This window comes from Lithohypha guttulata (genome assembly GCF_036872675.1).
Source record: "Lithohypha guttulata strain CCFEE 5908 chromosome Unknown scaffold_1, whole genome shotgun sequence".
In the NCBI taxonomy this organism is placed as follows: Eukaryota; Fungi; Ascomycota; class Eurotiomycetes; order Chaetothyriales; family Trichomeriaceae; genus Lithohypha; species Lithohypha guttulata.
Window position 1 is genome coordinate 5191991 of NW_027042750.1, and position 26209 is coordinate 5218199.

The 26209-nt window shown below is 48.7% G+C and overlaps 8 protein-coding genes across 8 annotated transcripts; 4 read left to right on the forward strand and 4 right to left on the reverse strand.

The window, feature by feature from the left end:
- Positions 1-1893: 1893 nt before the first annotated feature.
- LTR64_001899 (uncharacterized protein) lies at positions 1894-2324 on the forward strand (the record flags this gene model as incomplete). Its single annotated transcript, XM_064896276.1, has 2 exons — positions 1894-2214; positions 2268-2324. 2 exons carry the CDS (start codon positions 1894-1896, stop codon positions 2322-2324), a joined length of 378 nt encoding a protein of 125 aa, XP_064758963.1.
- Positions 2325-2559: 235 nt separating this feature from the next.
- On the reverse strand, positions 2560-3339 carry LTR64_001900 (uncharacterized protein; the record flags this gene model as incomplete). Its single annotated transcript, XM_064896277.1, has 2 exons — positions 2560-3038; positions 3078-3339. The coding sequence occupies 2 exons, from the start codon at positions 3337-3339 to the stop codon at positions 2560-2562; spliced, it is 741 nt and encodes a 246-aa protein (XP_064758964.1).
- A 1371-nt stretch (positions 3340-4710) lies between these two features.
- Positions 4711-5994, reverse strand: LTR64_001901 (uncharacterized protein; the record flags this gene model as incomplete). Its single annotated transcript, XM_064896278.1, has 1 exon — positions 4711-5994. The coding sequence occupies one exon, from the start codon at positions 5992-5994 to the stop codon at positions 4711-4713; it is 1284 nt and encodes a 427-aa protein (XP_064758965.1).
- A 1212-nt stretch (positions 5995-7206) lies between these two features.
- On the forward strand, positions 7207-10232 carry GCV2 (glycine decarboxylase subunit P; the record flags this gene model as incomplete). The annotated part of the gene is made up of 2 exons (XM_064896279.1): positions 7207-7240; positions 7312-10232. 2 exons carry the CDS (start codon positions 7207-7209, stop codon positions 10230-10232), a joined length of 2955 nt encoding a protein of 984 aa, XP_064758966.1.
- A 962-nt stretch (positions 10233-11194) lies between these two features.
- Positions 11195-14863, forward strand: LTR64_001903 (uncharacterized protein; the record flags this gene model as incomplete). Its single annotated transcript, XM_064896280.1, has 2 exons — positions 11195-12284; positions 12372-14863. The coding sequence occupies 2 exons, from the start codon at positions 11195-11197 to the stop codon at positions 14861-14863; spliced, it is 3582 nt and encodes a 1193-aa protein (XP_064758967.1).
- A 3248-nt stretch (positions 14864-18111) lies between these two features.
- LTR64_001904 (uncharacterized protein) lies at positions 18112-19166 on the forward strand (the record flags this gene model as incomplete). Its single annotated transcript, XM_064896281.1, has 2 exons — positions 18112-18726; positions 18789-19166. 2 exons carry the CDS (start codon positions 18112-18114, stop codon positions 19164-19166), a joined length of 993 nt encoding a protein of 330 aa, XP_064758968.1.
- Positions 19167-21128: 1962 nt separating this feature from the next.
- Positions 21129-22240, reverse strand: THI4 (thiamine metabolism-related protein; the record flags this gene model as incomplete). Its single annotated transcript, XM_064896282.1, has 2 exons — positions 21129-21457; positions 21556-22240. The coding sequence occupies 2 exons, from the start codon at positions 22238-22240 to the stop codon at positions 21129-21131; spliced, it is 1014 nt and encodes a 337-aa protein (XP_064758969.1).
- Positions 22241-23431: 1191 nt separating this feature from the next.
- LTR64_001906 (uncharacterized protein) lies at positions 23432-24997 on the reverse strand (the record flags this gene model as incomplete). The annotated part of the gene is made up of 2 exons (XM_064896283.1): positions 23432-23462; positions 23511-24997. 2 exons carry the CDS (start codon positions 24995-24997, stop codon positions 23432-23434), a joined length of 1518 nt encoding a protein of 505 aa, XP_064758970.1.
- Between the last annotated feature and the right edge of the window lie 1212 nt (positions 24998-26209).

The following is a 26209-nucleotide window of genomic DNA, read 5'->3' on the forward strand; positions in this document are numbered from 1 at the left end:
CTGAGATTGGTTAAGAAGGGTATTGCCGAATGATGTTCACCACAGTGCATACAGTCTGTCTCGTAGAGGCAACTCAGCTTCGATAAGCCTAGTTGTATATGTTCCTCAGCGAAGTACGGTCCGTCCAATGACAGCTTCTCGATCTCTTCTTCGCTCGGTGTATTGACACATGTCCGCATCTATAGACCTACTAGTTGCTTAGAAAGGCATACCACCACGGCTCGTTCTGATGCAAAGGGCAAGGCGGGCTTCTTTCTCTACCCTTCGAAGGAGGCATAGCACACAACTGACTGCTGCATTCTTGGAAGTGCTATTCCATCTGCACGAAGCTAATTTTCCCTGGCAATAGCATTCTGTGCGCATACAACGTCGTTGGTCGCAAATTGATCGATGCACACAACATTCTCGAGGGAATGCCTGTACGTGACTGTTTAGTGTGAGGGTGGTTTTGGATCAGAGTCAGCGTCAAGGACGGCCATATGTCTTCGAAGTTGAACGACGACACAGCCTCGCCACTGGTCTGCTCCTTTGCTATCAGTTCAACAGGATCAAACCCCTTTTCCCTACAATAATCAGCTCATCGGGACAACCGCTGACACTTATGCCACTCCAACATTTCCTGGTTCGCTCTCTGCGGCAACAGGATGTCTTTGCCGTGAAAGACACGATGTCGGTTTGAGCAAAAAAAAAACTCAATCGAAAGGTCTGAGGAAAACCCACCTAGGGAAACCAGGTAGTTTTATTCGAGTCGGCGCATTAGAGGTGTGCCGCACCTATGTTTGTTGTTGACGCATTTAGGGGTATGTCGTACCCGGCAATCAACACTAAGGAGTTTTTCCACAGACGTCTTACCCATTGACCCACTAGGTCACTAGAATCGCTGCAGGCTGCCTTTTGTGTTGATTGTTGACAATAATGCTGGAGACCTAAACTAAACACCTTTACGCGAGTGTTTGTAAAGTGATAGTAGTAAACGCGTGACACTTATCAGTCCTGCTGCACTCGAGGAGACACGCGAATTCGTCCGCCCAGGACAGCTTGTGTTGCTAAGCGAGCAGTATTCTCATTCAACGTGCACTGAACGTGTTTAGGCTCAGAGGACGAGCGAGCGTGACTTTCACCCATAAAGGAGGTGCCTCCTGCTCAACCGACGCGTCTGCACAACGCGTTCGGAAAGGGTGTCGCCATCTGAGGTACCTCGCGCAACGTGACCTTGCTCAGAAAGCGATTGCTTGGTCTTGTCTCGATCAAAATGAGGTAGAAGACGGCTGCAGTTGCAGGCTTCTCGGATAAATTGAGTGCCAAGTGTGCAAAGATTGATAAGTTTCGAAAATGAGTTAGAGTGAAGGTCTACGGTTGTGTAGGAGCGAGCTCGCACACCTGCACATTCACTCCTCCCTGACAAACGTAGTTACTATAATTATACACTACGTATTTGTGGATAAAAGGTACGTGCTTTGTGCTACTCCACTACTTCTCTATAGTTACCTGACTTGAAATTCGATACAAAAGGCTGAGCCTACGTAAGCCATGCAATGAGAGAGCACGATTAGAGCGATGCGTCATAAGGATCATCCAGGAGTATAGAGTGCCTCATGGCACATGCCTTTTCGGATTTTACATCCGGACACGGAAGCTGCGATACACAAAAGTGAGAGCAGCTGATTCGCGATGAGGATGATGTGGGTCAGTCGCTATCAGAGGAGGATGACGACCACAATGCAGACAACTTGAAATGAAGATCCGACGGACTATCTTTGCGGTTGCATACTTAAGGCGTCGTCCAAAGAATACTTTCCAGCTCAAAACTAAGTCGACACGATATCAAAGTCAACCAACCTTTTTACCTGCAAAACACACTCAAGAACATTCGGAACGTAACAACTCTGCACAATGTCTGGTCTCGTCAACAAAGCCAAGGGGATGGTCGGAAGTCAATCTGCAAAGCACGACACTCAGCACGGCTCAACCAACGCTGGGCCACACAACTCCAACATCGCGAATAAATTAGATCCACGCGTTGATAGCGACTTCGACCACAGAGAGAATCCGGGCAGTATCGTAGGTGGCTATGGCAAAGGACAAGCCCAAGGCCCCTTCGAGACGACCAATCAGCCATACGACACCCACTATCAGGGAACTGCTGGCAGTGGTAACGCTCCGAGCACTGCAGGCCCACACAATAAGGATATGTTGAACAAGGCCGATCCAAGAGTAAGGAAGACCCTTTGCTATTCGTGGCATTGCACATGCTGACATACATATAGGTTGACTCTGACCGAGACCACAGCACAACTCTTGGCGGAAACAAGACACATACCTGAGATTAGTGAATGCTGAATCCAACACTCGATGTATGTGATCAGTAGAACAGCGATATGAGTAGTCAGCTAAGGCATGTAATGAAGGCATATATATAATATGATATGATACCAGCCTATGTCAAACTGCTAGTTCTTGTATATTGTGATATCCTCCACAACTCTGCTCAGAGAACATACCAGCTGCTCCTGCTCAAACCCCACAATGTACCTGTTCACTTTTTGCAAATTGTGACACCTATACCATGCTCTTCTCGCTCTTGCCCTTGACAAACTTGCTGAGATCACCCACTGGCAACGTGAGAGGAAAGTCGACACTCTCCAATATCATGCTGAACCACAAGTACCACGCAACAATGCTAGCAACAAAAGCAAACGCAGCACCTGCAACTCTGGTCGAGACAGCCAAGGCCATGTGTCCATCAGCGGCCGCGAAGTAGCTAGCAGTCAAGCAAGGGAATGTGATGGTGAAGCAGAGGAGGATGGCGACCAGGCAGATGTTCGTGCGTAGAGCAGCAATTGCGTAGAGGAGGCAGAGAACACCCATCCAAAGGAGGAACCAAGCAAAGGAGTTGTAGAAGCCAGCAGCATTTTGATAGGCCGCGACCGCGTTGTAGAATGGAGTCACTGTTGCTCCAAACGCACCCCAATATCCTCCAAATGTAAAGAAGACGACTGATGAGAAAGTGTTGCCGAGAATCCACTCTCCAATGCCACCTGCATACAGTAGGATTGCAGCCATGTAGTAGTACGTACCAACACCTGCGGTGGCATCGCCTGCACCACCACCAGCTCCTCTCCAGCCCATAAGCATGATGGTTGCTGGTGTGTTTGCAAGCAGGAAGCCACCAAGGGCAACTGGTGTTGGATTTCCAAATTTGAGTCGGAGATCACCTGCTACTGCTTTTTCTGGAGCAAGGTAAAGCTTCTCGAACTGAGATGGGGTTGGAACAAGGATGTTTTCATTCTCGGTGACTGATTCCTTGCGACCGTTCGATATACTGACGCGTTGAGCCATCTTGTGAGGGATCGTTCTGTGAAGTGGTAATGCTTTGTGCAGGAATAGGCTGGACCACTATTGGACTATGTTGTAGACTACGCTGCGAGCTGTTGTGAGTTGGTGCTGAATAGGAGGAAGAGTAGGTGCTGGGCAGCGTACTATATAACCTCCTGAAGAGCAGTCCTTGGAAAGAAGCTCTCGAATGTCAGCCCGCTCTCGACAATTCTAGCTCTCCGTGCTTTGCGGAGACTGTCCATCGAAATCTGGAGCTCGGAAAGTCTGGACAATTTGACATAACGACACAGAAGCGACATCAGTGCCATCCACGTCGTTCAAGCCAGGCTAGAGCCAGGAATAATGCAACCTAAAGACTAATTGGCATGGCAGAAAGACGCACAGTGGCGTCTGTCAATTGCCCTGATCCCTGCTCGATCTAAAGCCTGCTAACAACAAAGCTGGGGAAATTGCGGGGTTCACACGTGCAGGAAGCGATGACAGAAACCAATGCAGCAACCTTGACTCTGCATATATGGTAGTGCGATGTGTATTGTGTTCAAATAGAGAAGTATTCTCACTTCCCTTTGCCCTTAAGAAGGGAGACATCAGCAATACTTTCGTTGGATATAACCAGCTGGGGTGCAGTAAGGTAGTCGTCGCTCATGCTCGCGAATAATGACCATTATTGCTATGCAGTGCAAGGTTTGCAACTCACTGTGATGGAGTATACCACGTAATGACTGAGGAGGTGATTTAAGCTTGGGTCTCGAACCAGCTAGCTCCGTAACCAGAAGCTTGTGCTTTTCGTCGAAACTCGAGACGCTAAATGTTCCGAGAGAGCGTCAACCAATAACGATTGACGTCGATGAACGAGTTCGAGCGATGTCGGCACAGTTCACGATATCTCGGCTTCACCAAGCCGGGACAGGCTTGGTCTTCGTGTCTCGGAAAGTCGACCACCTGGCGACCTCCACCGGGTAGAGTTTGGGGCTGGAAAGGTTGGATTGCCCATGAAGCATTCCTGGAATGCAACCTTCCACTGAAAGAGTCTAACTTCAACCATAAAACGACAGGAGACAGGAACAGTCGATATAAATATCCATTGTGCTCACCAGTCGATCCTCGTACATTGATCGAGCCTAATGCAGGCTTAATTTGTGTTATCGAACGCGTTGAGCCTCGCGTCGGCTCTCGGAGAGGCTCAATTTGTTGGATACACAAGTGATCGTGTTTCATTGACTGGGCATATGAATAGGCCTGACTGGTCCTTTCTCTGGTTGATTACTCCCTCAACTAGTATGGTGTGGTTCTGAATATGATCCACACCAGCCGAACACATTTTATATACAGGTCTGAAGTCTCGACTCCTGAATAATACCAGATCGTGCCACATCACAAGAAGTCCTCTGTCATCATGTTGTTCAAGCCATTTCCTACAGCACTAGCAAACTTCCTGCCGTCCTTAGGATCGTTAAGCTGGTGGAAGAATTTGTCTCGGGCCGCAATGACCTTCGGGTCTTTTGAGTAGAGTCGTTGCATATTGTCTTGAGACAACTTGTTGGTCACTCCACACCATGCGTTGCGACGTGCCAAAGCACATGTAGTAAGCAGAATATCGTGCTCGCCGTCCTTAATAACTCGTCTGAGGGCATTGCCATAGCAGAAGGCGTCCAGAATCCCGCCTGTCAGGCCCAAACCACCAATAGGGTTATTGCTGTGCAAAGAATCACCAAGAAGCAGAATACGCTGCTTACGAGCTTGAGTAGCAACGCGTTGTTGCATGAGATATGGCTCTGCCCTGATTATCTTGAAGTTGGCGTCTCCCTTAGTGGTATACTTCCTGATCTGATCTTCAGCTCGTTTCAAGTAGTCTTCCTTCGAGCTAGGCAAGTCAGGATCTTCAACATAAGCGACTCGCCACTGCGGCTTCCCGGAACCACACGGAAGACCGCCTTCGTCCTGGCCAGTATAAGCGATGACTGCCCAGTCGTCTTCATGCACAACAAAGTTGAGTGGGCTCAAAGCTTCTTGACCCATGAAGTCGTAGATGACATCTGTACCTATCATCTTGAATTCTTGGTAGGTGAAACCCTCGAATGGCAAACAGGCCATGCGTCGAATAGCACTGTTGGCACCATCTGCTGCCACAACATAGCGGGCCTCTATGAAAGTGTCGTTGTCGAGTAACGATCCTGTATGAGTCATGATTTGAACTCGTTCGGATTTGGGGTTGTCGTCTAGGCCGACACATCGTATACCAAATTGCACTTCAACTGACGGAAACTTTTCTAACTCCTTCAGGATGAGTTCATTCATCTTCCATTGTCCTATGAGAAGCACGCCACCAAACTCCTTAGTGTCATCTCCTCCTAATGGCAAGTGAGCCAGCACCTTACCATGGATATCCCGCCATTTGACACCTTCCTTGTTGAGGTAAGCATGTTGAAGGATAGTGTCCAGAATGCCGAGCTTTCGTAGCACAGGTAATACGACGGGCATATATACCATTGCTCTTGTAGTGGGCAACAGCTCATGGTGCGCCTCTATCACGAGGGTGTCGATGCCAGCTCTTCCGAGGCCAAGAGCTGTAAGAAGTCCAACGGGACCAGCCCCAACGATGATGACATCGGCTTTCGTCTTGGGAGGTTCTGCTGTCTTCCTGAGGTCTTCAACCATAATTGTGCGGACCTTGACTCTGCTGGCAATTTATCCTTGACGTTACTTGTGCAGGAGGCAAGCCATGAACACAGGAACATCAAACTCATACCACGTAGAATGAAATGAGAAGACTTATTGTACCCTATTCCTGTCATGTTGTTTGTCGGCAGGTGTGTTTCTCCACAAAGGTATTGGAGCTGCGCTCATCCGAGAGGTCGGCAGAACAATTCGGGCTCCCTTCTGGTTGTACATGATTTACATGTACATCCATAATGAACGGCAAGCTGTGGTGAGTGAAGCAAGATGTTTTCAACAGCACTCGGTTGTGACGTTTGACTTCGTCGACTTCCCGTCACGGAGTGGTATTGGGTACAGCAGGATGGGTACGTTCCTCATGCTGCCATTGCCTTGGAGCCTTCTTTCCTGATGCCAGGAGCGGCGCAGGACCAGCTGTATGTTCTCAGCTGCAGTGCACAAAGACAAAGACCACAATCTGCATGTACTGCATCGACGACTTCAACAATAGGGATGTATCGAGGCCAATCATACAGCATGGCGGCTGAGTTACCACTACGGCTACTCACGGTGCAAAACAGGCTTGGCAGGCTTATCTATAGGTGCGTTATGCCTATCGATACCCTTCGCGGCAGGAAACCCGACAGGTGCGTTCCGGACTTTTGAGCACTTCGAATATTGATGCCGTTACACATTAGATCAGTGGCAACAATGCCAAACGACAGTGCCCAAGCTTAGGACTCCTTCGAGGTTTTTGCTCTACGAACATCTGTTGACGCATATGAACACAGTCAAAAATTCCCAATATATTTTAGTTTTCGATCGCAAGTTGCAAGAAAGACCCGTTCAAATTGGTCCTTCGAGTACTCTTCATTTGTTGGGTGAACGGTTAATGCAGTTTGACGTCCGACCTGTCGAAGATTGAGCTGACCTGAACCCGAACTCTGGAGGATTTGTTACCCTGAGACTGAGAGCCACAGAACAAGCAGGCAGTAAGAGTATGAGTGTGTGATATTTAGTGGCACAAGCGTTGAGCGCAGCTGGTAGGAGCAATGGCAGCGAGGATCAGCACATGGCGGTGCGTCAGTCTGCCACTACGACAACTACGCCTGCGCACTCATGTTTCAGTGTCTCTTGTCGTACCTCCGAGCAGATACCTATCGTCTACAAGCAATAGGAAATACAAGAATGCACTTCCGCAAAATATACAAGAGCATGCTTCGTCCCTCAAAGTACCCGCAACAGAGAAGTTCGTTGAAAGACACGTAGGCTCATCACCCACAGATGCAGAAAAAATGCTAAAAGCGCTGGACCCTCCAGCTAGCGACATCGACGAATTCATACAGCAATCACTCCCTGCCAGTATTCGAGCCAAGAATGAATTACGTTTTCGCACGCAGGAAGGCGATCCAGCTGATCCTCACTGGGGCTATCAGGAAACAACTGCCTCTGCCAAAATACAAGAGTGGGGACAGAAGAACACTGTTACAACTTCACTGATCGGTTGTGGCTACTATGGCACTATAACACCTCCAGTAATACAAAGGAATGTGTTAGAGAACCCAGCATGGTATACCAGCTACACTCCCTATCAAGCTGAAATCAGCCAAGGCCGTTTAGAGTCGCTCCTGAACTTCCAGACACTGGTCACCGACCTGACCGGCTTGACTATTGCCAATGCCTCTCTGCTTGACGAGGCTACAGCTGCAGCTGAAGCGATGACGATGAGTATGAATACTCTCTCCATGTCTAGGCAGAAGAAGAAAGACAAGACTTTTGTAGTTTCCGAAACGTGCCATCCACAGACAATTGCAGTATTAGAGTCGAGGGCAAACGGTTTCGGTATAAATATAGTGGTCGGTGATGTCTTGGCTGATGATTGCAAGCTCGTCAAAGAACAGGGCGACAATCTGATGGGTGTACTGGCACAGTATCCAGACACGTATGGCGGTGTGCACGATTACCAGAAGCTGGCCGACGTTGTCCATGACTCCAAAGCTACTTTCTCAGTCGCGACAGATCTGCTTGCTTTGACTCACCTAAAGCCTCCAGGTGAGTTTGGAGCTGACATTGCCTTTGGCAGTGCTCAGAGATTCGGTGTACCGCTTGGTTTTGGCGGCCCACATGCAGCCTTCTTCGCATGCAGCGATCAGCACAAACGAAAGATTCCTGGTCGGCTGGTTGGCGTGTCCAAAGATCGACTTGGGAACCAATCTATGAGATTAGCCTTGCAAACTCGAGAACAACACATTCGACGTGACAAGGCAACCTCCAATATCTGCACTGCTCAAGCTCTTCTGGCAAACATGGCATCTCTATATGCTGTTTACCACGGTCCCAAAGGTCTACAAGCAATTGCGAACCGAGTTTGGACTATGACCAGTCTAGCTCAAAAACTTCTCACCAACAAAAGCTTCAATGTTGTGACTAGAGGCCCTGGTAGCTCTGGTGCTGTACTTTTCGACACAATTGTCGTTGAGGCAGACCCAAGTCAAGTCAAAGAAGTACTTCGAAATGCTGCCGCCTCCAGTATCTCATTACGAGAAATCGCAGACGACAAAATTGGAATGTCCTTCGGAGAGGACGTCTCGACAACCGCTTTCAAGAAACTCATGAAGTGTTTCGGTATCTCACAGCAAGAGATTGACTCTTGTGAGCAAAGCTCTACGTATGCTGACAGCATACCAGAGAATTTACGGAGAACCTCATCTTTCCTCACACACTCTGTGTTTAATTCTCACCACTCCGAAACGGAATTGCTGCGATACATCTACCATCTGGCATCGAAAGATCTCTCCTTGGTTCATTCAATGATTCCGCTAGGATCGTGCACCATGAAATTGAATGCCACCACAGAAATGCTCCCAATCACAGATCCGAGGTGGGCTCATATACATCCTTTCGCTCCAGCTGAGCATACAGCTGGCTACAAAGCCCTCATCGACTCGTTATCTGACATGCTGGTCCAGATTACAGGCATGGATGATGTGAGCTTGCAACCTAATTCCGGTGCACAAGGTGAATTCGCTGGTTTGAGAGTAATCAAGAAATATCAAGAGAATCGGGCAGATGGGAAGCAGAGAGACATCTGCCTGATACCCGTCTCGGCGCATGGCACCAACCCAGCTAGTGCAGCGATGGCTGGTATGAAGGTAGTCACGCTCAAGTGTGACACTAAAACAGGTAACCTGGATCTGAAGGATCTGGAAGAGAAATGTGAAAAATACAAGGATAACCTGGCAGCCATCATGGTCACCTACCCCAGCACGTTTGGTGTGTTCGAGCCGGAAATCAAGCGTGTCTGCGATTTGGTGCACGAGCACGGAGGCCAAGTCTATATGGATGGTGCAAACTTGAATGCACAAATTGGATTGTGTAGCCCAGGCGAGATTGGCGCCGATGTCTGCCATCTGAATCTGCACAAAACATTCTGCATACCGCATGGTGGTGGTGGCCCTGGTGTCGGACCAATCGCAGTAAAGCAGCACCTGGCTCAACATCTTCCTGACCACCCTCATATCGACCCTCACCCCAAATCTGGTTCGGATCGTTCATCGACCGCTATCAGTCCTATCAGTGCTGCGCCCTGGGGTAGCTCTCTGATACTTCCAATTAGCTGGATCTATATTGCTTTGATGGGCAGTGCTGGTCTAACGTATCAAACCAAGATTGCGCTCCTCAACGCGAACTATATTATGTCGCGTCTGAAGGAGCATTACCCAATTGTGTACACAAATGAGAACGGCAGGTGTGCGCATGAGTTTATCCTAGACTGTCGTGCTTTCAAGGAGTCTTGTGGCATTGAGGCGATCGATATTGCTAAACGTCTGCAAGACTACGGCTTTCATGCACCTACCATGTCGTGGCCTGTTGCCAACACACTCATGATCGAGCCTACTGAGTCTGAAAGCAAGAAAGAGTTAGATCGCTTCTGCGATGCCTTCATTTCGATCCGTAAGGAGATCCAAGCCATCGAGGACGGGAAGGTACCCAAGGAGAACAACTTGCTTAAAAATGCACCGCATCCTCAACAAGATCTCCTGCAAGATGAATGGGATCGACCATACACAAGAGCACAAGCGGCATATCCTTTGTCGTGGCTTAGAGAGAAGAAGTTTTGGCCTAGTGTCGCACGAGTTGACGATGCTTTTGGTGACACGAATCTTTTCTGTACTTGTACACCTGTGGAAGGATACGAAGAGGAAGGGTTCACTGGTCATCAGGCGCCTATGCCAACATAGGTTGCTACCATATGAGGCGTGTTACGAAATCCATTCACGGTGGAATGACAGATATGATAATTCAACATTTGGCGCACCAGGTTGAGGAATCTGAGCGTGCATGACTCAACGTTTTGTATATAAGGATGAAGCAGTTCTCTGTACTTGAAACACGATCTTTGTCAGAGCATGTTTGAAAATTGGGTGGAGTAGATGGAAACGAGGTTGAATCTGACCACACGTCGAGGTTCTATTGGAGCCTAGCTGCTTCGAGCACAAAGTCGGTGACATTGATCACGCGAACACCATCACAGTGCAAAGCTATCTTCGAGCTCATGCGTTTACGTGACCATTTGGTGAACATAATTACTCGCCGTAGTATTTGTATTCTGGCCATGGGTAGGAACGAATCGAAGTCGTGAATAGTCACAAGACGCTTTGAGCAGGCCATGCTTCCTTCTGTTACGAGAACCAGTCGACTGTTCGCCTTCACGCTGGTAAAGTCAAGATATAACATGCGCACAGACACGTTCGCTCAGAAGGTAGTGTGTGCGATCGAACCACAGAGTGAAGGAGTCAGACGACTCCTCAAACCGATTGTCATGTGCTCCACGGACTCGAGTATGCACAGAGCTCGGTAGTAGGGATGTTCGGTACCCGGCTATGCCTAAATTGTGCAACATATGCGGGCTCCGGAGCTTAAACCTTCGTAGTGATAGACAAACCTATGCCTGGACCACTGGACATGTTGGGCTGTCCTTACCCGTCAGCGTCATCGGCCGGACCGAAACGTGCTGGTTATTTCAGGCAAGAGCACTGGGAGTCACGAATACAGTACAAACCACTGCAATGTCACAGTCGATACGATTGACTAATCCGCATCAATGTCGGACCATTAAATGACCCGAGACGCGCAATAGGAAACGCGACAAAGCACTCACAGTCAAGATTTGGCCGGCTCCGCGGACTCATGACTGGGCGACATGCTTCTCCTCCACCAGGTTGGCAGTGTCAACGTGGGCCAGATCGCAAGATACACTGTCACCTATACACCGAATCTTGATCGGATCCTGCCTCCGCCGACACAACTCTATGTGAAAATCAAGAACACATCAGCAATTCCATTACGAGCCGCATATCTACACGGCCCATACACTCTCTATGTGGCATGCTACCCTTCTACCTTCGATCCTTACAAGAAGCATGTCACCGCAAAGGAGGAGGGTGAGCCGGACTACGAGCCTCAGCTCAAGGCTGGTGGAAGCTGGTCATCCAAGCTGAGTGTTCCTGAGTCAGCCAGACACGATGCGAGCACCACTGGTCACAAGACCGACGAACCAAGAAAGAGCTTTACCTGGATCATTGAAATTGCCTCTCAAGTCTTGTTCTCCACCACTGCTACTGTACACTACGAGCTGTTGGTAGGACGAGATGAGAAGTCTGTCTCTCTGGGCTTTACTGGAGCCATGACCAATTCAGGCGCACCTGGTCGTTTAGAGGACCACCAGCAGAGCAGGGCAAAAGGTCACTCACAGAACAAGGGCGTCTTCACCAAAGCCATCAAGCTGAAAGTCGACGATACTGCGTCTTTGTGGAGCAGTCCTGCCTTTCCTTCTCACAGCGATACCAACAAAAATCCTACCGAGCTGCCTAGGATTGAGCATGACGACAACCAGGAAGGGAAGGAGAGGCCGAGGAAGAGGAGAAAGAAGATACACCTGGTCGTCCTTACGCACGGTCTACACAGCAACCTTGGTGCTGATATGCTATTCATGAAGGAATGCATCGATGCGACCGCTAGGCAAGCAAAGGAAGACAGAAAGAATGCCAGAAGAATAGCCAAGGAGACAAAAGCGAAGGAACAGTACGACTTTGGTAGAACAGCCCTCGATCAGCGCACGAAATCCGTTCCTGACCTCGTAATAGCTCCGACTGACACAGCGGAAGAAAGTGGCAGCAATCATCCTGAAAAAGAGAGCGACCACGACGATGACGATGATGATGACGAAGAGGTTGTCGTAAAGGGCTTTAACGGCAACGCTATCAAGACTGAACGTGGTATACAGTTCCTCGGTAAGCGGATGGCCAAATATGTCTTATCAATCACATACCCGGATCAGCCGTATCTACCTGTAAAGAGTACCATTACACAATCAATAGCTAGAACCTTTACTGGTGCTGCGAAGCCTACTCAGACTGACGGAAAGCATCCCAGTCACAAGAACAGCTCGATCGCTAAGGACGATAGCAGTTCCGAATATGACCTGCCATACAAAATCACCAGTATCAGCTTCGTCGGCCATTCACTGGGCGGTCTCATTCAGACTTACGCCGTTGCCTACATCCAGAAACACTCGCCAGAATTTTTTGACAAGATCAAGCCTATCAATTTCGTCGCTCTAGCCTCACCTTTTCTTGGTCTGAGTAACGAAAATCCCATTTACGTCAAGTTTGCCCTGGATTTTGGGCTGGTCGGCAGGACTGGACAGGACCTCGGCCTCACATGGCGAGCTCCTACCATCGCTCGTAACGGATGGGGCGCTATGATAGGTGGGTTCAATGGTGGTGATACCAAAGACAAGGACAAAGATCCGGCTGCGAAACCTCTTCTTCGGATACTGCCGACAGGTCCGGCACATGTAGCTCTGAAGCGCTTCAGGAACCGGTCGGTTTATGCAAACGTTGTGAACGATGGAATCGTGCCATTGCGAACATCGTGTCTGCTCTTTCTTGACTGGCGAGGCCTAGGAAGAGTGGAGAAAGCACGAAGGGAAAATGGCATTGTAGGAACGATGGTGAATTGGGGTCTATCAGAGCTGACTGGCCAGAATGCAAGCACTCCACGCCGTGGTTTCTTTGATGAATTGTTCTCTGATAGTGGGGACGATACTGGCCGACCTCCTAAACCCTCGCAGGATCCAGGCTTAAATGTACCACATGCTGAAATCAGCTCAGGTCTGGATAACGACCTCTCTTACGGAAGCGACGAAGACAGTATCACCAGACAGAAGCGAAGGCTTAGTAACACTCAAAGCTCTAATCAGAACGTGGGTCCGAACATCTGGTCTGCCCTTACCAGTTTCTTCCGGCCACATGCTGGCAGTCAGAACAAAATAGCACCCAAACAACGAAGAATATTTGAGCGTGGTCAAACTATGGGTGGTGAACTGGCAAGTAACGAGTCTCAACCAGGCTCCGAAGACTCTGGAAGTCAGGACGGCCATTCTTCTGCTCCGGGCGACCATCGGAAATTGTTGGTTCGAGGCTCATCGCTGTATACAAATGGATCTGATAACGACAACCTCGATGCTCCGCCCCGGACGACTGTGTTTGAATCAGCTGGCGACTTACTAAACCCGCCACTACCTCCTAAGGAGTATCTACTGAACCCTGAAGCACGACCGAGAACCATCTTCCACGATCGTGTCTATCATCCTGACGATATTCCACCCCCTCCTACGAAGCGACAGAGAACCTCTATGCGTAGCAGACCAAGCTCGGGTGACATCAATGCAGTTCCCAACCAGGCTCCGGATGATCTTGAGAAGATTTCGACCGGCAAGAATGTGGACCAAGCTGGCATGCGAATTGAAGAGAAGATAGCTCGTGAATACCACAAAGGCATGGCTTGGCGCAAAGTACTGGTTCGTCTTGAGCCTGATGCGCACAACAATATAATAGTGCGCAGAATGTTCGCCAATGCCTACGGCTGGCCAGTAGTCAAACATATGTGCGATACTCACTTCGGCTACACCGCGGCTGCCACAACTCGCGACGAGGATGAAGCCCCTATCGAACGTGCCCAACCCAAAGATATTCCTGTTGGCGAGAGTGGGGAAGAGGTTCGCGATCAAACCCAGAAACCCGTGCAAAAGGATGATAATCACGACGAGAGACCTCGACGGGCCACAACAGCCGAGTCTCCGCCAACGAAAGAGGACCATGAGATTGACACGTTACATATGAGGCAAAAGCATATACGGGCCCGACAAGCCGTAAATCCTCAACCACGTACTGCTTCAGAACGTGGCGAATCGAGGGATCAAGTGAGCGACATTGTCTCCGAAGTGTCTGCTCAGGGTGTGCCGGTTCAAGGTCATAACTCTATGCATTCTGGCACAGCAGCGTTGAATCGTCTCATGCGACAAGATAGTGCAAGGTGGAGTGATAGGTTCTTCGATAGTGAGCCAGAAGATGAGAACGAGGATGATGAAGCAGAACTCAACAGTGAGCTGCAGCAGGCATACGATCGTGGACAAAGACGTCCTCTAACTGTCAGTCCTGCAAGTACAAGAAGCAGTAAGAAAGGACAACATACGCACTCCAGCTTGGGCAAAGAAGCAAGTTTGCTCGACGATGATGCTTCGGCAGGACTGGTTACCGAACCTGAGGAGATTGATATGAGCAAGATGTCAATGCAAGATCGTCTCTGTGCCATCGACACACAGTCTTCGCCAGATTCCCGAGTGCTTAGTCCGACTGGTCTTGGATTGGGTAGGAACCAACAAACCATCGCCGAGGACATGCATGAAAGACCCATGTCGCCAAGTGGAGGCATTACTGAGCAGGTCAGTAGGGCACGCACGCAGAGTGGCGGCCAGGCACAGAGTGTGCGGCCTGGACTTGGCGAGTCTAAGCAGACATTGGATTGAGTTTATGACTATCGGTTGGTATTGTAAGTAGTTGTTTTCCACTGTCCTGGATACCTCTTTCTTTTACCGGTTCGACATTGAATGTGTTTACGACGCGATGAGGTCGGCGTCTCTGTCCCATATCAACCACTCTCTGTCTTATTCTGATCAGTCTCTATCTGATATCAACCAGTCTCTTTCGTCTTGTATTAACTCGACTCTGTCCCATATTCACCAGTTTATCTTACCTCGTCCACCACGTCACATCTCATTGTTGTGAACCTTCATTTGGACTATTTAGGATTGAAGGTGTTTAGACAACCTGAAACATTCCCAACCCCTGGAAATCAGTACCACCTCCACGGTCCATCGCCTTCTATTTTAATTCCGTCTTTCCCACGTCGAAAGCCTCTCTCCTGACACCCACGTGTCGCTGTGCCTCGAGAGGAGCCACCTTCCTCAAGGTTCTCGAAACAAAACTCGAGTCACGTAATGGTATCATTTCCTCTTGGCAAATCAACTCAACAGCTGGATAGACATCTAATAGGCTACCCAAAAATTAGCAGAAAAGGTTAGGTATGTAATACAAACGGGGCATTGACCGCAGCGAACACTACGAACGAGCTCGGAAAGAGGTATATAAAGGGGCCGTTTCCACGTCCAGAGTTGTTCTGGGATTGGTTTTATCATAGCTACCTGGCTCAGGATGATTCACTAAGTCTTTGAGCTTTAGCTTTCAGCGCTACAGCATCAGATGAGCTACTTCAATACTCCAGCAATTTACCTTCGACAATCTACTTCAAGAGCTCTCTCTATCTATACTGGGAAGAATATCATATCTCGTTGGTCAACATCGTCAAGCATACTTGATCCCCAATCACCTCCTCAATTCGTCAAGTCTCCACCAGTACAGCGGATATCTCGCACATTCTGTTACAAGTACGTCCTCCCATGGCGTCCTAGACCCTATCATACTGGACATAGCAACAAGCACAGCGTCAGGACATGGTTAGAAGCTCAAGACTTGGCTGTTAGTGACATGACTATACAGCTCGAAGACTTTGCCGATCAGACAAAGTGGCGACACCTGACACTGGAGCGAAGAAAGGCGCTTGGATATCTGCTGTTGACGATGATCCAACTCAATACTCTGACTGGACGAGCTCTATCCGCGACCTGATACATCGCTCTTTGAACAACAATACGACAGAATGAAATCTTCTGCACGCTAGCTCTCAATACACAACAAGAACAACAATATCAACAACGAGCTCTTATATATACATACATATACTATATTCCGGCCTGAGGGAAGGATTGACAATCGCCCTACACAGTCTACCACTCAGCCATGGCCGGTCGATGATGGCTTGTAAGGATGGATATCTAGACCTGGCCGAGGCAGAGTTGCGCCCTAGGGGTTGTCTTCTCCCCCCAGCCGTCATCTATGCGGTTGGGGAGGTTGTCTGGTTGTCGTTTCTTTGCCAGCGTCCCTTTGGCCAATAGAGGAGATTTCTAACCATGGGATGGCACTGGAAGACAATGGGATATGACAAGCACTTCCCTATAACAATATTACAGACCGTGTCGTTGACTATATCGGCAGTATTGGCGACGGTATGGTTCTGCTGTCGACGCTGAAACCATTTCCGATAGTGTGCATGGGGAAGTGCTTGTCGTTCCTATGGACGCCACGATACTCTTATATATATAGGTCAAGAAAGAGCAAGAATGGTGTCCTTGCGAAGACAAAAAGGACTGCAGCCAATGCGCTGCAGATCCGATATATGCGGCGGTATATATATGCAGTCTAACTTATTGTCTGTCCCTGTTTGGCCGGATGTCAAAAGCATTGGATAGTCCCAGACGCCAGAGGAACCAAAATTGAATATTGGATATAAACAGGCGGCAAATCAAGAAACCTTTACTTCTTACCTTTGTATTTTCCTTTGTCAGGATTGCGAGTTGCCTGTATGTAAGACACCGACAACCTGTGATAAAATTGAAGTACAGATTCCACTCACTGTCTTGTGATGTACTGTTATACTGACACCGAGCTGAACAGTGGTGTTGCAGGAATTGTGGTACTGAGGTAGGTTTCGGTGCAGTAGCTCTCCAGCTCATCTGACCTGAAAGTGATACAAAAGAACCAAGCTCCTTCGCCAAGAACACTAACGTCTCGCGTGTTGAGTGCAAAGGCGACTTCGATCGGCTGTCTGTAACAACTTGAGTAAATCAGACGCGTCCGTTCCTCACGACCTGGACAGCAATATCGCGTCGCAGGTCGCCTCTAGTCCCGCCGCTCCGAAACTTGCTTCCATCAAGGGCGCTACTCGTGTTAGCCGTCAATCATTCTGGGGATTCATCTCAAAGACCAAACGGTCTGTACTGGAGAAAACTTGAACTGAGCACTGCAGCGTCCCATGCTGAAAAGCTCAATTTTCTTGTCCCATGCGCGCCGATTCCTAGTTTGCAATTCTATGCCGCGAAGTCAGCGCACGTCGTTGATTTGGTCCGACTTCGTCCGAATAGCTTATGGCAGAGGAGACAGTAGAAAGTGAGTTGCAATCTTGCTGCCTGCCTAGGGCGTCCTACTCGGGGTCTATTGCATCCTTTGTTGTCTGTAAAAGGTAGATGATGCGACAGGACACACGTTTTAACCCAAGTAAGCACTATGTTTTGCAGCATGAGTTCGGTCGAGGCATACTAAATCTGCTTGTCGAAAAGGTGAAGGCTCGGAAGGTTAACTCCGCCGTGCTTGATCACCTTCAAGCTTTGGATTTACTCAGTAAGAGGCTGGAATGACCCGCATGACCAGAAGCACCGTCGTTCACATACCCCACCAGGACGTAGGAGGATACCACGCTAGCAACACGAGATGCACTGCCAGTGTAGCAACGAAGGGAAGCGTGCCGCCAGACGAGCAGCTCGATTACGCCCGGAGATATCGTATGAGCGAGCAAGAGTTGCACCTACCAAAACATATCTCGGCTTGCCATGCCTTGAACACGCCGCTTGTTGATCTGGATTACAAATGGGCAGGCACGCTGTACTGACGTACCACCTCAGAAATGAAACTCTATGCCGCGGTAGAAGTACAGCACTCTACCAGCCCTTACTGCCCTCCTTGATCTACAAATGCTTGTCGATTAGATTGTCGTTTTTTCGCGATAACTACAAATTCCATTGTCACATTCTGTAGACAACCAAGAGCTATTCCGCGTCCTCAATTTCACTCTACTCAATTTGCACGTCATCCACCAAAAGAAATGGCAGCTCAAAGCAACCGCCTCATCTTCGGCGCAGCACAGTTCGGCAGCGCCGATCGACCAGACGAGGTATGTCAGAACGTCTTGGATGTCCTCAAGTCAAATGGCGTGTCTCAAATCGACACAGCGCAACTGTATGGCATGGGCGAATCCGAAGCCGCCATTGGTCGGATCAAAGCACTCGAACAAGGCTTTACAGTCGACACGAAGTGGATCGGCGGTTTTACAGGAAAGAACTGGGCAACCTACGACAACATCGTCAAGACTGCCAAGGAAAGTCTGCAGAAGCTAGGTGTGGACAAGGCAAAGGGCCTTGAGGTCGATATCTTCTACATGCACAGTCCTGACACGAGTGTCCAGTTTGAGGAAACGTTGAGGGGTATTGATGAGGCGTACCGAGCAGGTGGGTTTAAGAGGTTCGGATTGAGCAACTATTCAGTCAGTCATGTCAAGGAGGTACTTGAGATTTGCAAACAAAAGGGCTACGTGCTACCAAGTGTGTATCAGGGCAATTACTCAGCCATTGCACGGAAGGCGGAAGATGAGCTATTTCCGCTTCTGCGACAACACAAGATATCATTCTATGCATACAGCCCTATTGGAGGTGGCTTCTTGGTGAGTAACGATTCCAGAACTTTGCACGCTTGACCTCCGTTGGCTGACTAGTCGCTCCCCAGGTCAAGACCAGAAAATTCATTGAAGACCGACAGGGACGCTTCAGTCCCGACGCCATCGGAGGCCTCTACGCAAAGATGTACAATCAGCCAACATTCCTGACCCTGCTCGATGAATGGGGTAACGTCGCATCGGAAGAGGGTGTATCCAAGGCCGAACTTGCCTTTCGATGGGTCAATTACCACGGTGCTTTGAAGCCGGATATGGGAGATGGTGTTATTTTTGGTGCTTCCAAAAACGAGCAAATTGAGCAGACTGTTAGTTATCTGAGGAAAGGACCACTCAGTCAATCTGCGGCGAAGAAGATCGACGAGCTTTGGGACGGTGTCAAAAACGATGCTTTCATGGATAACTTTGAGGCTGCCTTCAGTAGTGCTTAGAAAGAGGCACAATAGTAGAAATATAATTGCTTCGTGCTGTTTTCAAAAACATTGTGTAATAACTATATTGCACGACCATGTAGAGCCTAGCATGAAACGCCGAGTGATTCAGGACTCCTCGAATGTGCTTCCTCACAGAAGACAAGGCAAATCGCTTGATCTGCTTGATATTTGTCCCAAGAAGCCAAAAGGTACTTGCCTTGCCTTGACAGGCAACTAGCTTGTGGTTTGTTGCTGCAAAGCCAACGAGCAAGAATTAATGGTTCTGTTCCTCCTGCCTTCGTGTGTTGACGATTTTGTTTTCTCTCTGGTTCAAGCCATCAAAACCATCCCAACTTCACTGGTCAGTGTCCATGGTGCATGCCGACGTACGGCAGTAAAGTGTTCCACATGATTTCGATGAATGAGCATCGGACAGGATGAGACAGGCAGCCTTCTTATCGAAACACTTCAGAGCATCAGCACTTTGTTGTGAATCACAAGTTGCATTTTCGTCGATCTGATCGAGCAACTTGCAGTTCACCAAATGAAGACGATGCATGGAGATCTGAGGCTGAGGCGACTCAGGCTGCTCTAGCGATGAGTAGCACTCATCTGCCACGGATCGACAATTCTCCCCTGCTTCCAACTCCTCTACATGCTCTGAAAAAGGGTGGTACTTCCTGAACCTGGACTGAATTGCGCAAATTCGAAAACAAGCACTTAACCTATTGGATGAACAGAAAGCGCCGTCATGACAGTGCGCAATAGACCTGTGTGTTTGCACGACTGCGAAACATAAGTCGACGTTTTAATCGATCAAGCCCGTCGGTTCGAGGCCTCCGCTATCAGAAAGGCAGAGCAAGCCGCCCAGCAAAGCAGCGAAGTTGCTCAAAGTTTGGCAACCACATCACGTGGCTGTGGTCGTGGTCAAGATCGGAGTCGAGGACGGGGCGCGCTTGCTTTCAGGACTCGGGACTAGTGCCGGAGGCGATAGTGTATATCTTTCCAGATATGACAGTGTTTTGAGCGTGTGGGCTTAGCGACGTCAGGTCTTGCAAGGCGGACGTTGGAAACATGCGAGTGCACGGATCATGAGGAGTAGTGTCAGACGTGTATAGCTGGCCTTGGGTTGAGATTGAAGCCCGAATTGAGCAGAAATCGAGACTTTCACACAACTATCTCGAAACACGTCGGAACGTCGCCCTACAAGCATAGAGCTGTCAGTCAGGTAATAATCGAATGAATATTGGTATATGTGGTAAATGGCACTCTCCTTATGGCTGGCAGTTGCAACTGCTTTGTGGCCTCCTGGAAGCCTTAGAAGTAGTGGTTGCGACCATGAACGCGTCGTGTAGAATCGACTTGACTGAGCCAAAATACGGTACGTGTAGCATGCTGCAGCTGCACAACTCTTAAAGTCCTAGCTGGTGCTTCGAAGGCGAGTACTTATTTGCCGAATCGTGCGTATACCTTCTATATTGCTAGCGTTCAGTCGTGACGGAGAACAATACAGCCACGCTACAGCTACAGCAGCGCTAGCAATTGACACATCAGATTCTGTCTCACCACATAAACACGTTGATCTCACATGCTCTACGTCTTGCCTGCTTCCGTGGATTTAAGTGTATGCAATTAGCGGAGAAGCACAGGAACTACACGATGTTCTGACGACCTGCCAATAAGAGGAACGGACAATCAAGAGAGTCAAAAGTCAAGCTCTTGGATAAAAACCCCCAACAACCATGCGCATCATCTCCCAGAGACTTGAGGCCTTCAGAATGCATTGAGGTATGCGTGGGTGGTTTCTCCGTGACAGTGACTTGACAATTTGCTTTCTTTCCGATCTTGTTCTGATGAGCAGCTCCTAGTAAAGAGTGTAGCAGAGCTGACCTGTTCACAGGGTGAACCTTTCAGGGGACCGAAGCCCAACACGAACCCTGACTATTTATTGATGTCTTAATAAGTCGAGTCCTCAGACGATCATGCTGCGCACTCCTTCCTTCTGATTTCCCAGACCTTCAATGCCTCCTCCGCAGCCTTCACACCACTCAGACACATTGCACCGAAGGTTGGACCCATTCTATTCGCTCCATCCAGCTCGCTGAGCTCCATACCGCCCATGATTAGGCCAGGAACGACTTCACGAGTGTTCTTGACGATTGCGTCCTCGGCACTGTTCATGTCAAGTCCTCGCATACCGCCGAGACCATTGGGAAGAGCTTTCATGGACTCGAGGCGTTTGGCAGAAAAGGCACCGAAAGGACCATCGTGGCCAGTGGTGCTAATGATAAGAGGTGCGTTGATAGTATCTAATGTTCTGTCAGTCCGCAAGATACCAAACATACGAACAACATCGATGCCAGACGGTGTATTGAAGGAGCCAGGAGGAGGGACCGGATTGACTTACTGGGGTCCATGCACGAATGATCATCGTGATGAATAGTCACAAGGGTCCAGTTGGTCACCACACCGCAGATTCTGACCCCACTAGGCAGTTCAGGAGCTGACCTAGTGATCAAATCCTCAACGCAGGTAGCATTGAAGAGCTTGACGTTAGGCATGGCCAGGACCTTGCTCATCAAAGTCGACATGAATAGTGCAGCATGCTTCACGACGACATAGTCGCCCTCGTCTTCGTATGCGATTCCAACGTCCTCAAGGAATTTCTGAGCAGGCTTTCGCAGCACCATGGCCGAGAAAAGCTGACCACCTAGCCAGCATCCACCACCAGGTGAGACAGACGCCTCGATAATGGCAATCTTCAGATCAGGACGAGCATTAGCAAGCGTGTACGCAGCTGAGAGACCACAGGAGCCTGCACCGACAATGACCACATCCGACTCAGCATAGGTGTCCAAGTCGTTGAAGTAACGTCGAGTCATGGCTCGGGACACCGTAGACTCTCGGATGGGTGCAAAGCGAAAGCTGTCCCATTTGTCGGCAAACTCTGCGAGGAGCTTCGTCTGACTTGCAGCATTGCCATCAGTGACAGCTCCGGAGGTAACGGCAGGCTTGCCATTTATGCTAATGCTCTTGGTTGGCACAGGAGACAGTCTCTCCGCATCATCGTAGATGGCAATTGGTGGAGTCATGTTGACCTGTTGAATTGTTGGGAAGAAATCTGTTCATGGTTAGGAGACGCGAACATGGGGCAGGGAGAAGCAGAAGCATGATCCTTTCGCAGGTATTATCCTGATCAAGTTGGAGCCGTATAATCTCAGACCATGCTTGGACATATGCTGCTGACCACCATTACTGATAGCAGTAGCATACGCCCAAGACACGGACACCGGCTCATGCTTTTTACCAGTTTTATTGCATACTGTTTGTGCATCTTGATCACGGTGGCTGTAAGAAGCCGAAGCGAGAGGATTGTAGCTTCTCCATCTGGAGAGCTTACAAAGTTTGTACCTGACACATATTAGTAAGTGTTGTAGAGGTCGAGAGGGAGGAAGAGTACTGCTTGTGGATACGTTCCGGTTTGACTACTCAACAAAGATCTGAGTAATTGAGAGAAACTTGAAGACAGAATAGAATGTACGAAAGACGATCTACTATATAGCTGTCAAACACGAACTCTTATTGATCCCTTGACGCCAAGCAGAGTCACTGCAGACTTCAGATTGAGGGGAAAGAGACCAGGATGAGTATCCACAAGAGGGAACAATCAGCCTGGACATGAGGGGCTTTGATGAGAAATCCACACATTCACGAAAAGCGTAGACAGTTGAGCAGGAATTTTGTTGTTATCGTGAAGAAGTGGACGCTCACTCGGGACGATATGAGTGGTCTTTAGCCAGTAAGCAGTCGACGAAGCATAAGAATTGATCCTACGCGTGGCAGGTCACACGGTTGGGGTTCAACCAGGGTCTCCTGAACTTGGGACTGGATCTCGAAGCATCAGCAAAAACCAGCAAGCAATGACCGACCAGCAACCGCAAGGATAACATGAAGCATCCGCATGTCAAAAGCTCGCTCGTGTGCCTGAGCTGCTTCGCATAAGCATTCACAATTATGTCTTACCAGCTGTATAATGTCCTATGAACGCTTTTTGAGAACACCAACCTCTAGATGAGAACATCGACTGCAAATTGGAAGAACGCCAATAACTCACTGCTACATATGGATCGAACTGGAATGAATATCTGCTGGTGGCTAGGCCTTCGCAACCATTCCAGCCACGATACAGAACATTTTGAATCCCTATCGATATATTGTCGAAAATTTGTTGTAGTTGATGAAAGTCATGAAATCTAGCTGGTTGCTCTTTTCGTGGCTCGTGTTCATTTGGCCGCTTCGTATATTTTGGAATTGCTGTTTGAGGTCAGTGCTTGTAAGTGAATTGAGCTGGAATGTACTCACAATTCACCGAATCTATCGCGTCCGGCTGCATCCTTCTTCACCCATATCGACACTGACTTGCCTGGACAGGGAAAGACGCCTTGTCCATTCTCGTCGATCTTAACCTCGTCCTTCCGCCATTTGAGGACGTCGGTCCAGATCTCACCTGTGTGCTCTGTACCTACAGTCATCTTGATCTCACTATCGTCCGCGATGCTCATTACACAAGCCAGTCCAGCGGGATGGTTTTTGGTGCCACGTCGAACGAAACCAATACACTCGGGTTTGTCAAAGTAGTCTTCCTGGTCGCCATATGCATACAGCTTGCGAGCTAGGACAAAGTCACCTAATTGACCGCCGCAAGCAGGTGACTCAGCCTGTTCGCCCTTCGTTCCGTAGAAGTCGCCATAGAACACGCATGGATAGCCTTCCTTGCGCAATAAGATCAAGGAGTATGCCAGTGGTTTAAAAAAGTCTTCCATCTTTGTCTCGATCGTCTGCCCTGGTTGAGTGTCGTGGTTCGTAACAACGGTGACGGCATCGGCGGGACGTTCCTGAGCGAGTGATCCATCAAAGACTTTGCGCAAATCCTTGTCTTCACCAGTTGACAGCCGAGAGAAATTGTACACTAAAGGTGAGTCGTATAGAGCAAATTTGTGCTTCATCCTGTCCAGATACTCGATCATTGGTTCCACTTTCGGACTCCAGAATTCACCAACCAAGAAGATCTTGTCTTTTCCAAACTCCTTTTCTAGTGCTGTTGCCCATTCGTTCATGAATCGGGCTGAATAATGCTGGCAAGCGTCCAGACGGAACCCTTTCAGGTTCAGCTCCTTTACGACCCAGATGCCCCAATTCACAGTGTCTTCTATGACTTCAGGATGAGAGTAGTCTATATCAGCGAACATGAGAAAATCGGCGTTACCCCAATTGCTTCCAACTGACTGACTCCAATACTTGTTTTCTCCCAGGATACGAAAGATACCATGCTTATCGTTACCAGCGTCATAGTCAGTGCCAGAGAAGTGCTCCCAATTCCAAGTCATTTTGCTGTATTTTCCGTTGCGGCCAGGAAAGTTGAACTTGAGCCAGGCGTCGATCTCGCGGGGTTCACCGATATCTTTGTTTCGGTCATCTTCGTCGACTTCCTGAATTCTGCATTTCTCCTTCTCGTCGGCACCTGCTTTGTGGTTGAGCACTGCGTCGAAGTAGAGGCCGACACCCAACTCTTCAGCCTTCTTACTGAGCGCGACAAGTTCTTCCTTCGAGCCCCATTTAGTTGGCTTGCCACCTTTCTGGTCAAATTCGCCTAGATCGTATAAGTCATAGATATCAAAACCATTAGCCTTTGGTCCTTCGGCGCCTTTACATGCTGGTGGCAGCCAAAGGTTGTCTATGCCAATATCCTTCAGATCCTGCAGAGCATTCGTCAGACGAGTATAGTGTTTCTGGTCAGCAGGGACATTCCACTCATAGCCTTGAAGAAGGCAGAAGTTCTCTTCAGACATGGTGAATCCTATCGTGAACAAGAGGCTACAACAAGGTTTTGCGATCAAGACAAGAAGTCAATCCTCCTGAAGATCGTCCAGCACTTGGGCAATGTGCCGAGAAGCATTTTGTAAACCCAAGCGGATCCCAACATGGCGTCAGAGCAATGCTGCGGAAATATCTTGGTGTCATCCATGTTTACAAAAAAGTGAATCTTAGTTTTTTTTTAAAAATTCGGAAGTGAAATCCTGGCGACTTGTGCCGAAGCTAGCCTTTCCAGGATCGATCGAAGCTCGCTTCACAAACGTGACTATTGGAGTCATACATTGCTGCTTGCTTCCTGAGACGGCATCATGTTTCACGTCCGGAAGCATAGATATGTATACGCAGGAGTGGTGTTTTAGCAAAACTGTTATCGAACACAAAGAACCTAATTGCCTTACAACTAGAGCACCATTTCTTCCGTTGAAGGTACTGCCTTCATGTGAAAAGCTCACGAGTGGACGATGTCGACCAGGAGGCCAGGAACGATAACTGTTCGCGCTGCAACGCGTGACGTCACGCGGTTGATGTGCGAATCATAGAAAGAGCTTGCGCGGTATCTTCTCGTGCTGCGCTAATCATCGAGAGCTGTAGTGTTCGAGAAGTCGTTATTAAAGCTGAGGACAGTAGGCTCCCACACAACACATGTTTCTCATTAAGCAATGATGAAATCTCCTTCCTACAATGATGATCGGAAACATGACAAATTGACAGATATGATACTAGGCCGAGTGGAATTCATTTTCCACCGGGATCGAGTGGTCCAAACAGATATATCTATGGAACACGTACTTGAGTGCGCTTGAGTAAGCACAGAGACGATCAGGTATCCATCATGCGTTAGGAGATATTGAAGACATAACACTCATGACAAAAAGTTTTTGATTGAGAACTCAAGCAATCTTACAGGCAATCGAGCGAAACATGCCGATCAAGTCTCATGCAGTCCTGGAGAAAAAAATCGTTGAAAGCGATATTTATCTTTAGGTTCCTCCGACTGCTGGTGCGAGTCCTCAATCATCACCAAAGGATATCGTAGGTATGGCAGCAATTCGAGAAACAAAGACGTGGCTGCTAATCCTGTACTTACAAAACACGATGTTGACCAAACAAAGGTAATATTCGCATTTTCTTTTGGCGCATATTCGTCCACGTACCTTGTGTCTTTCTTTTAGCGCGCAGTCTTCGTT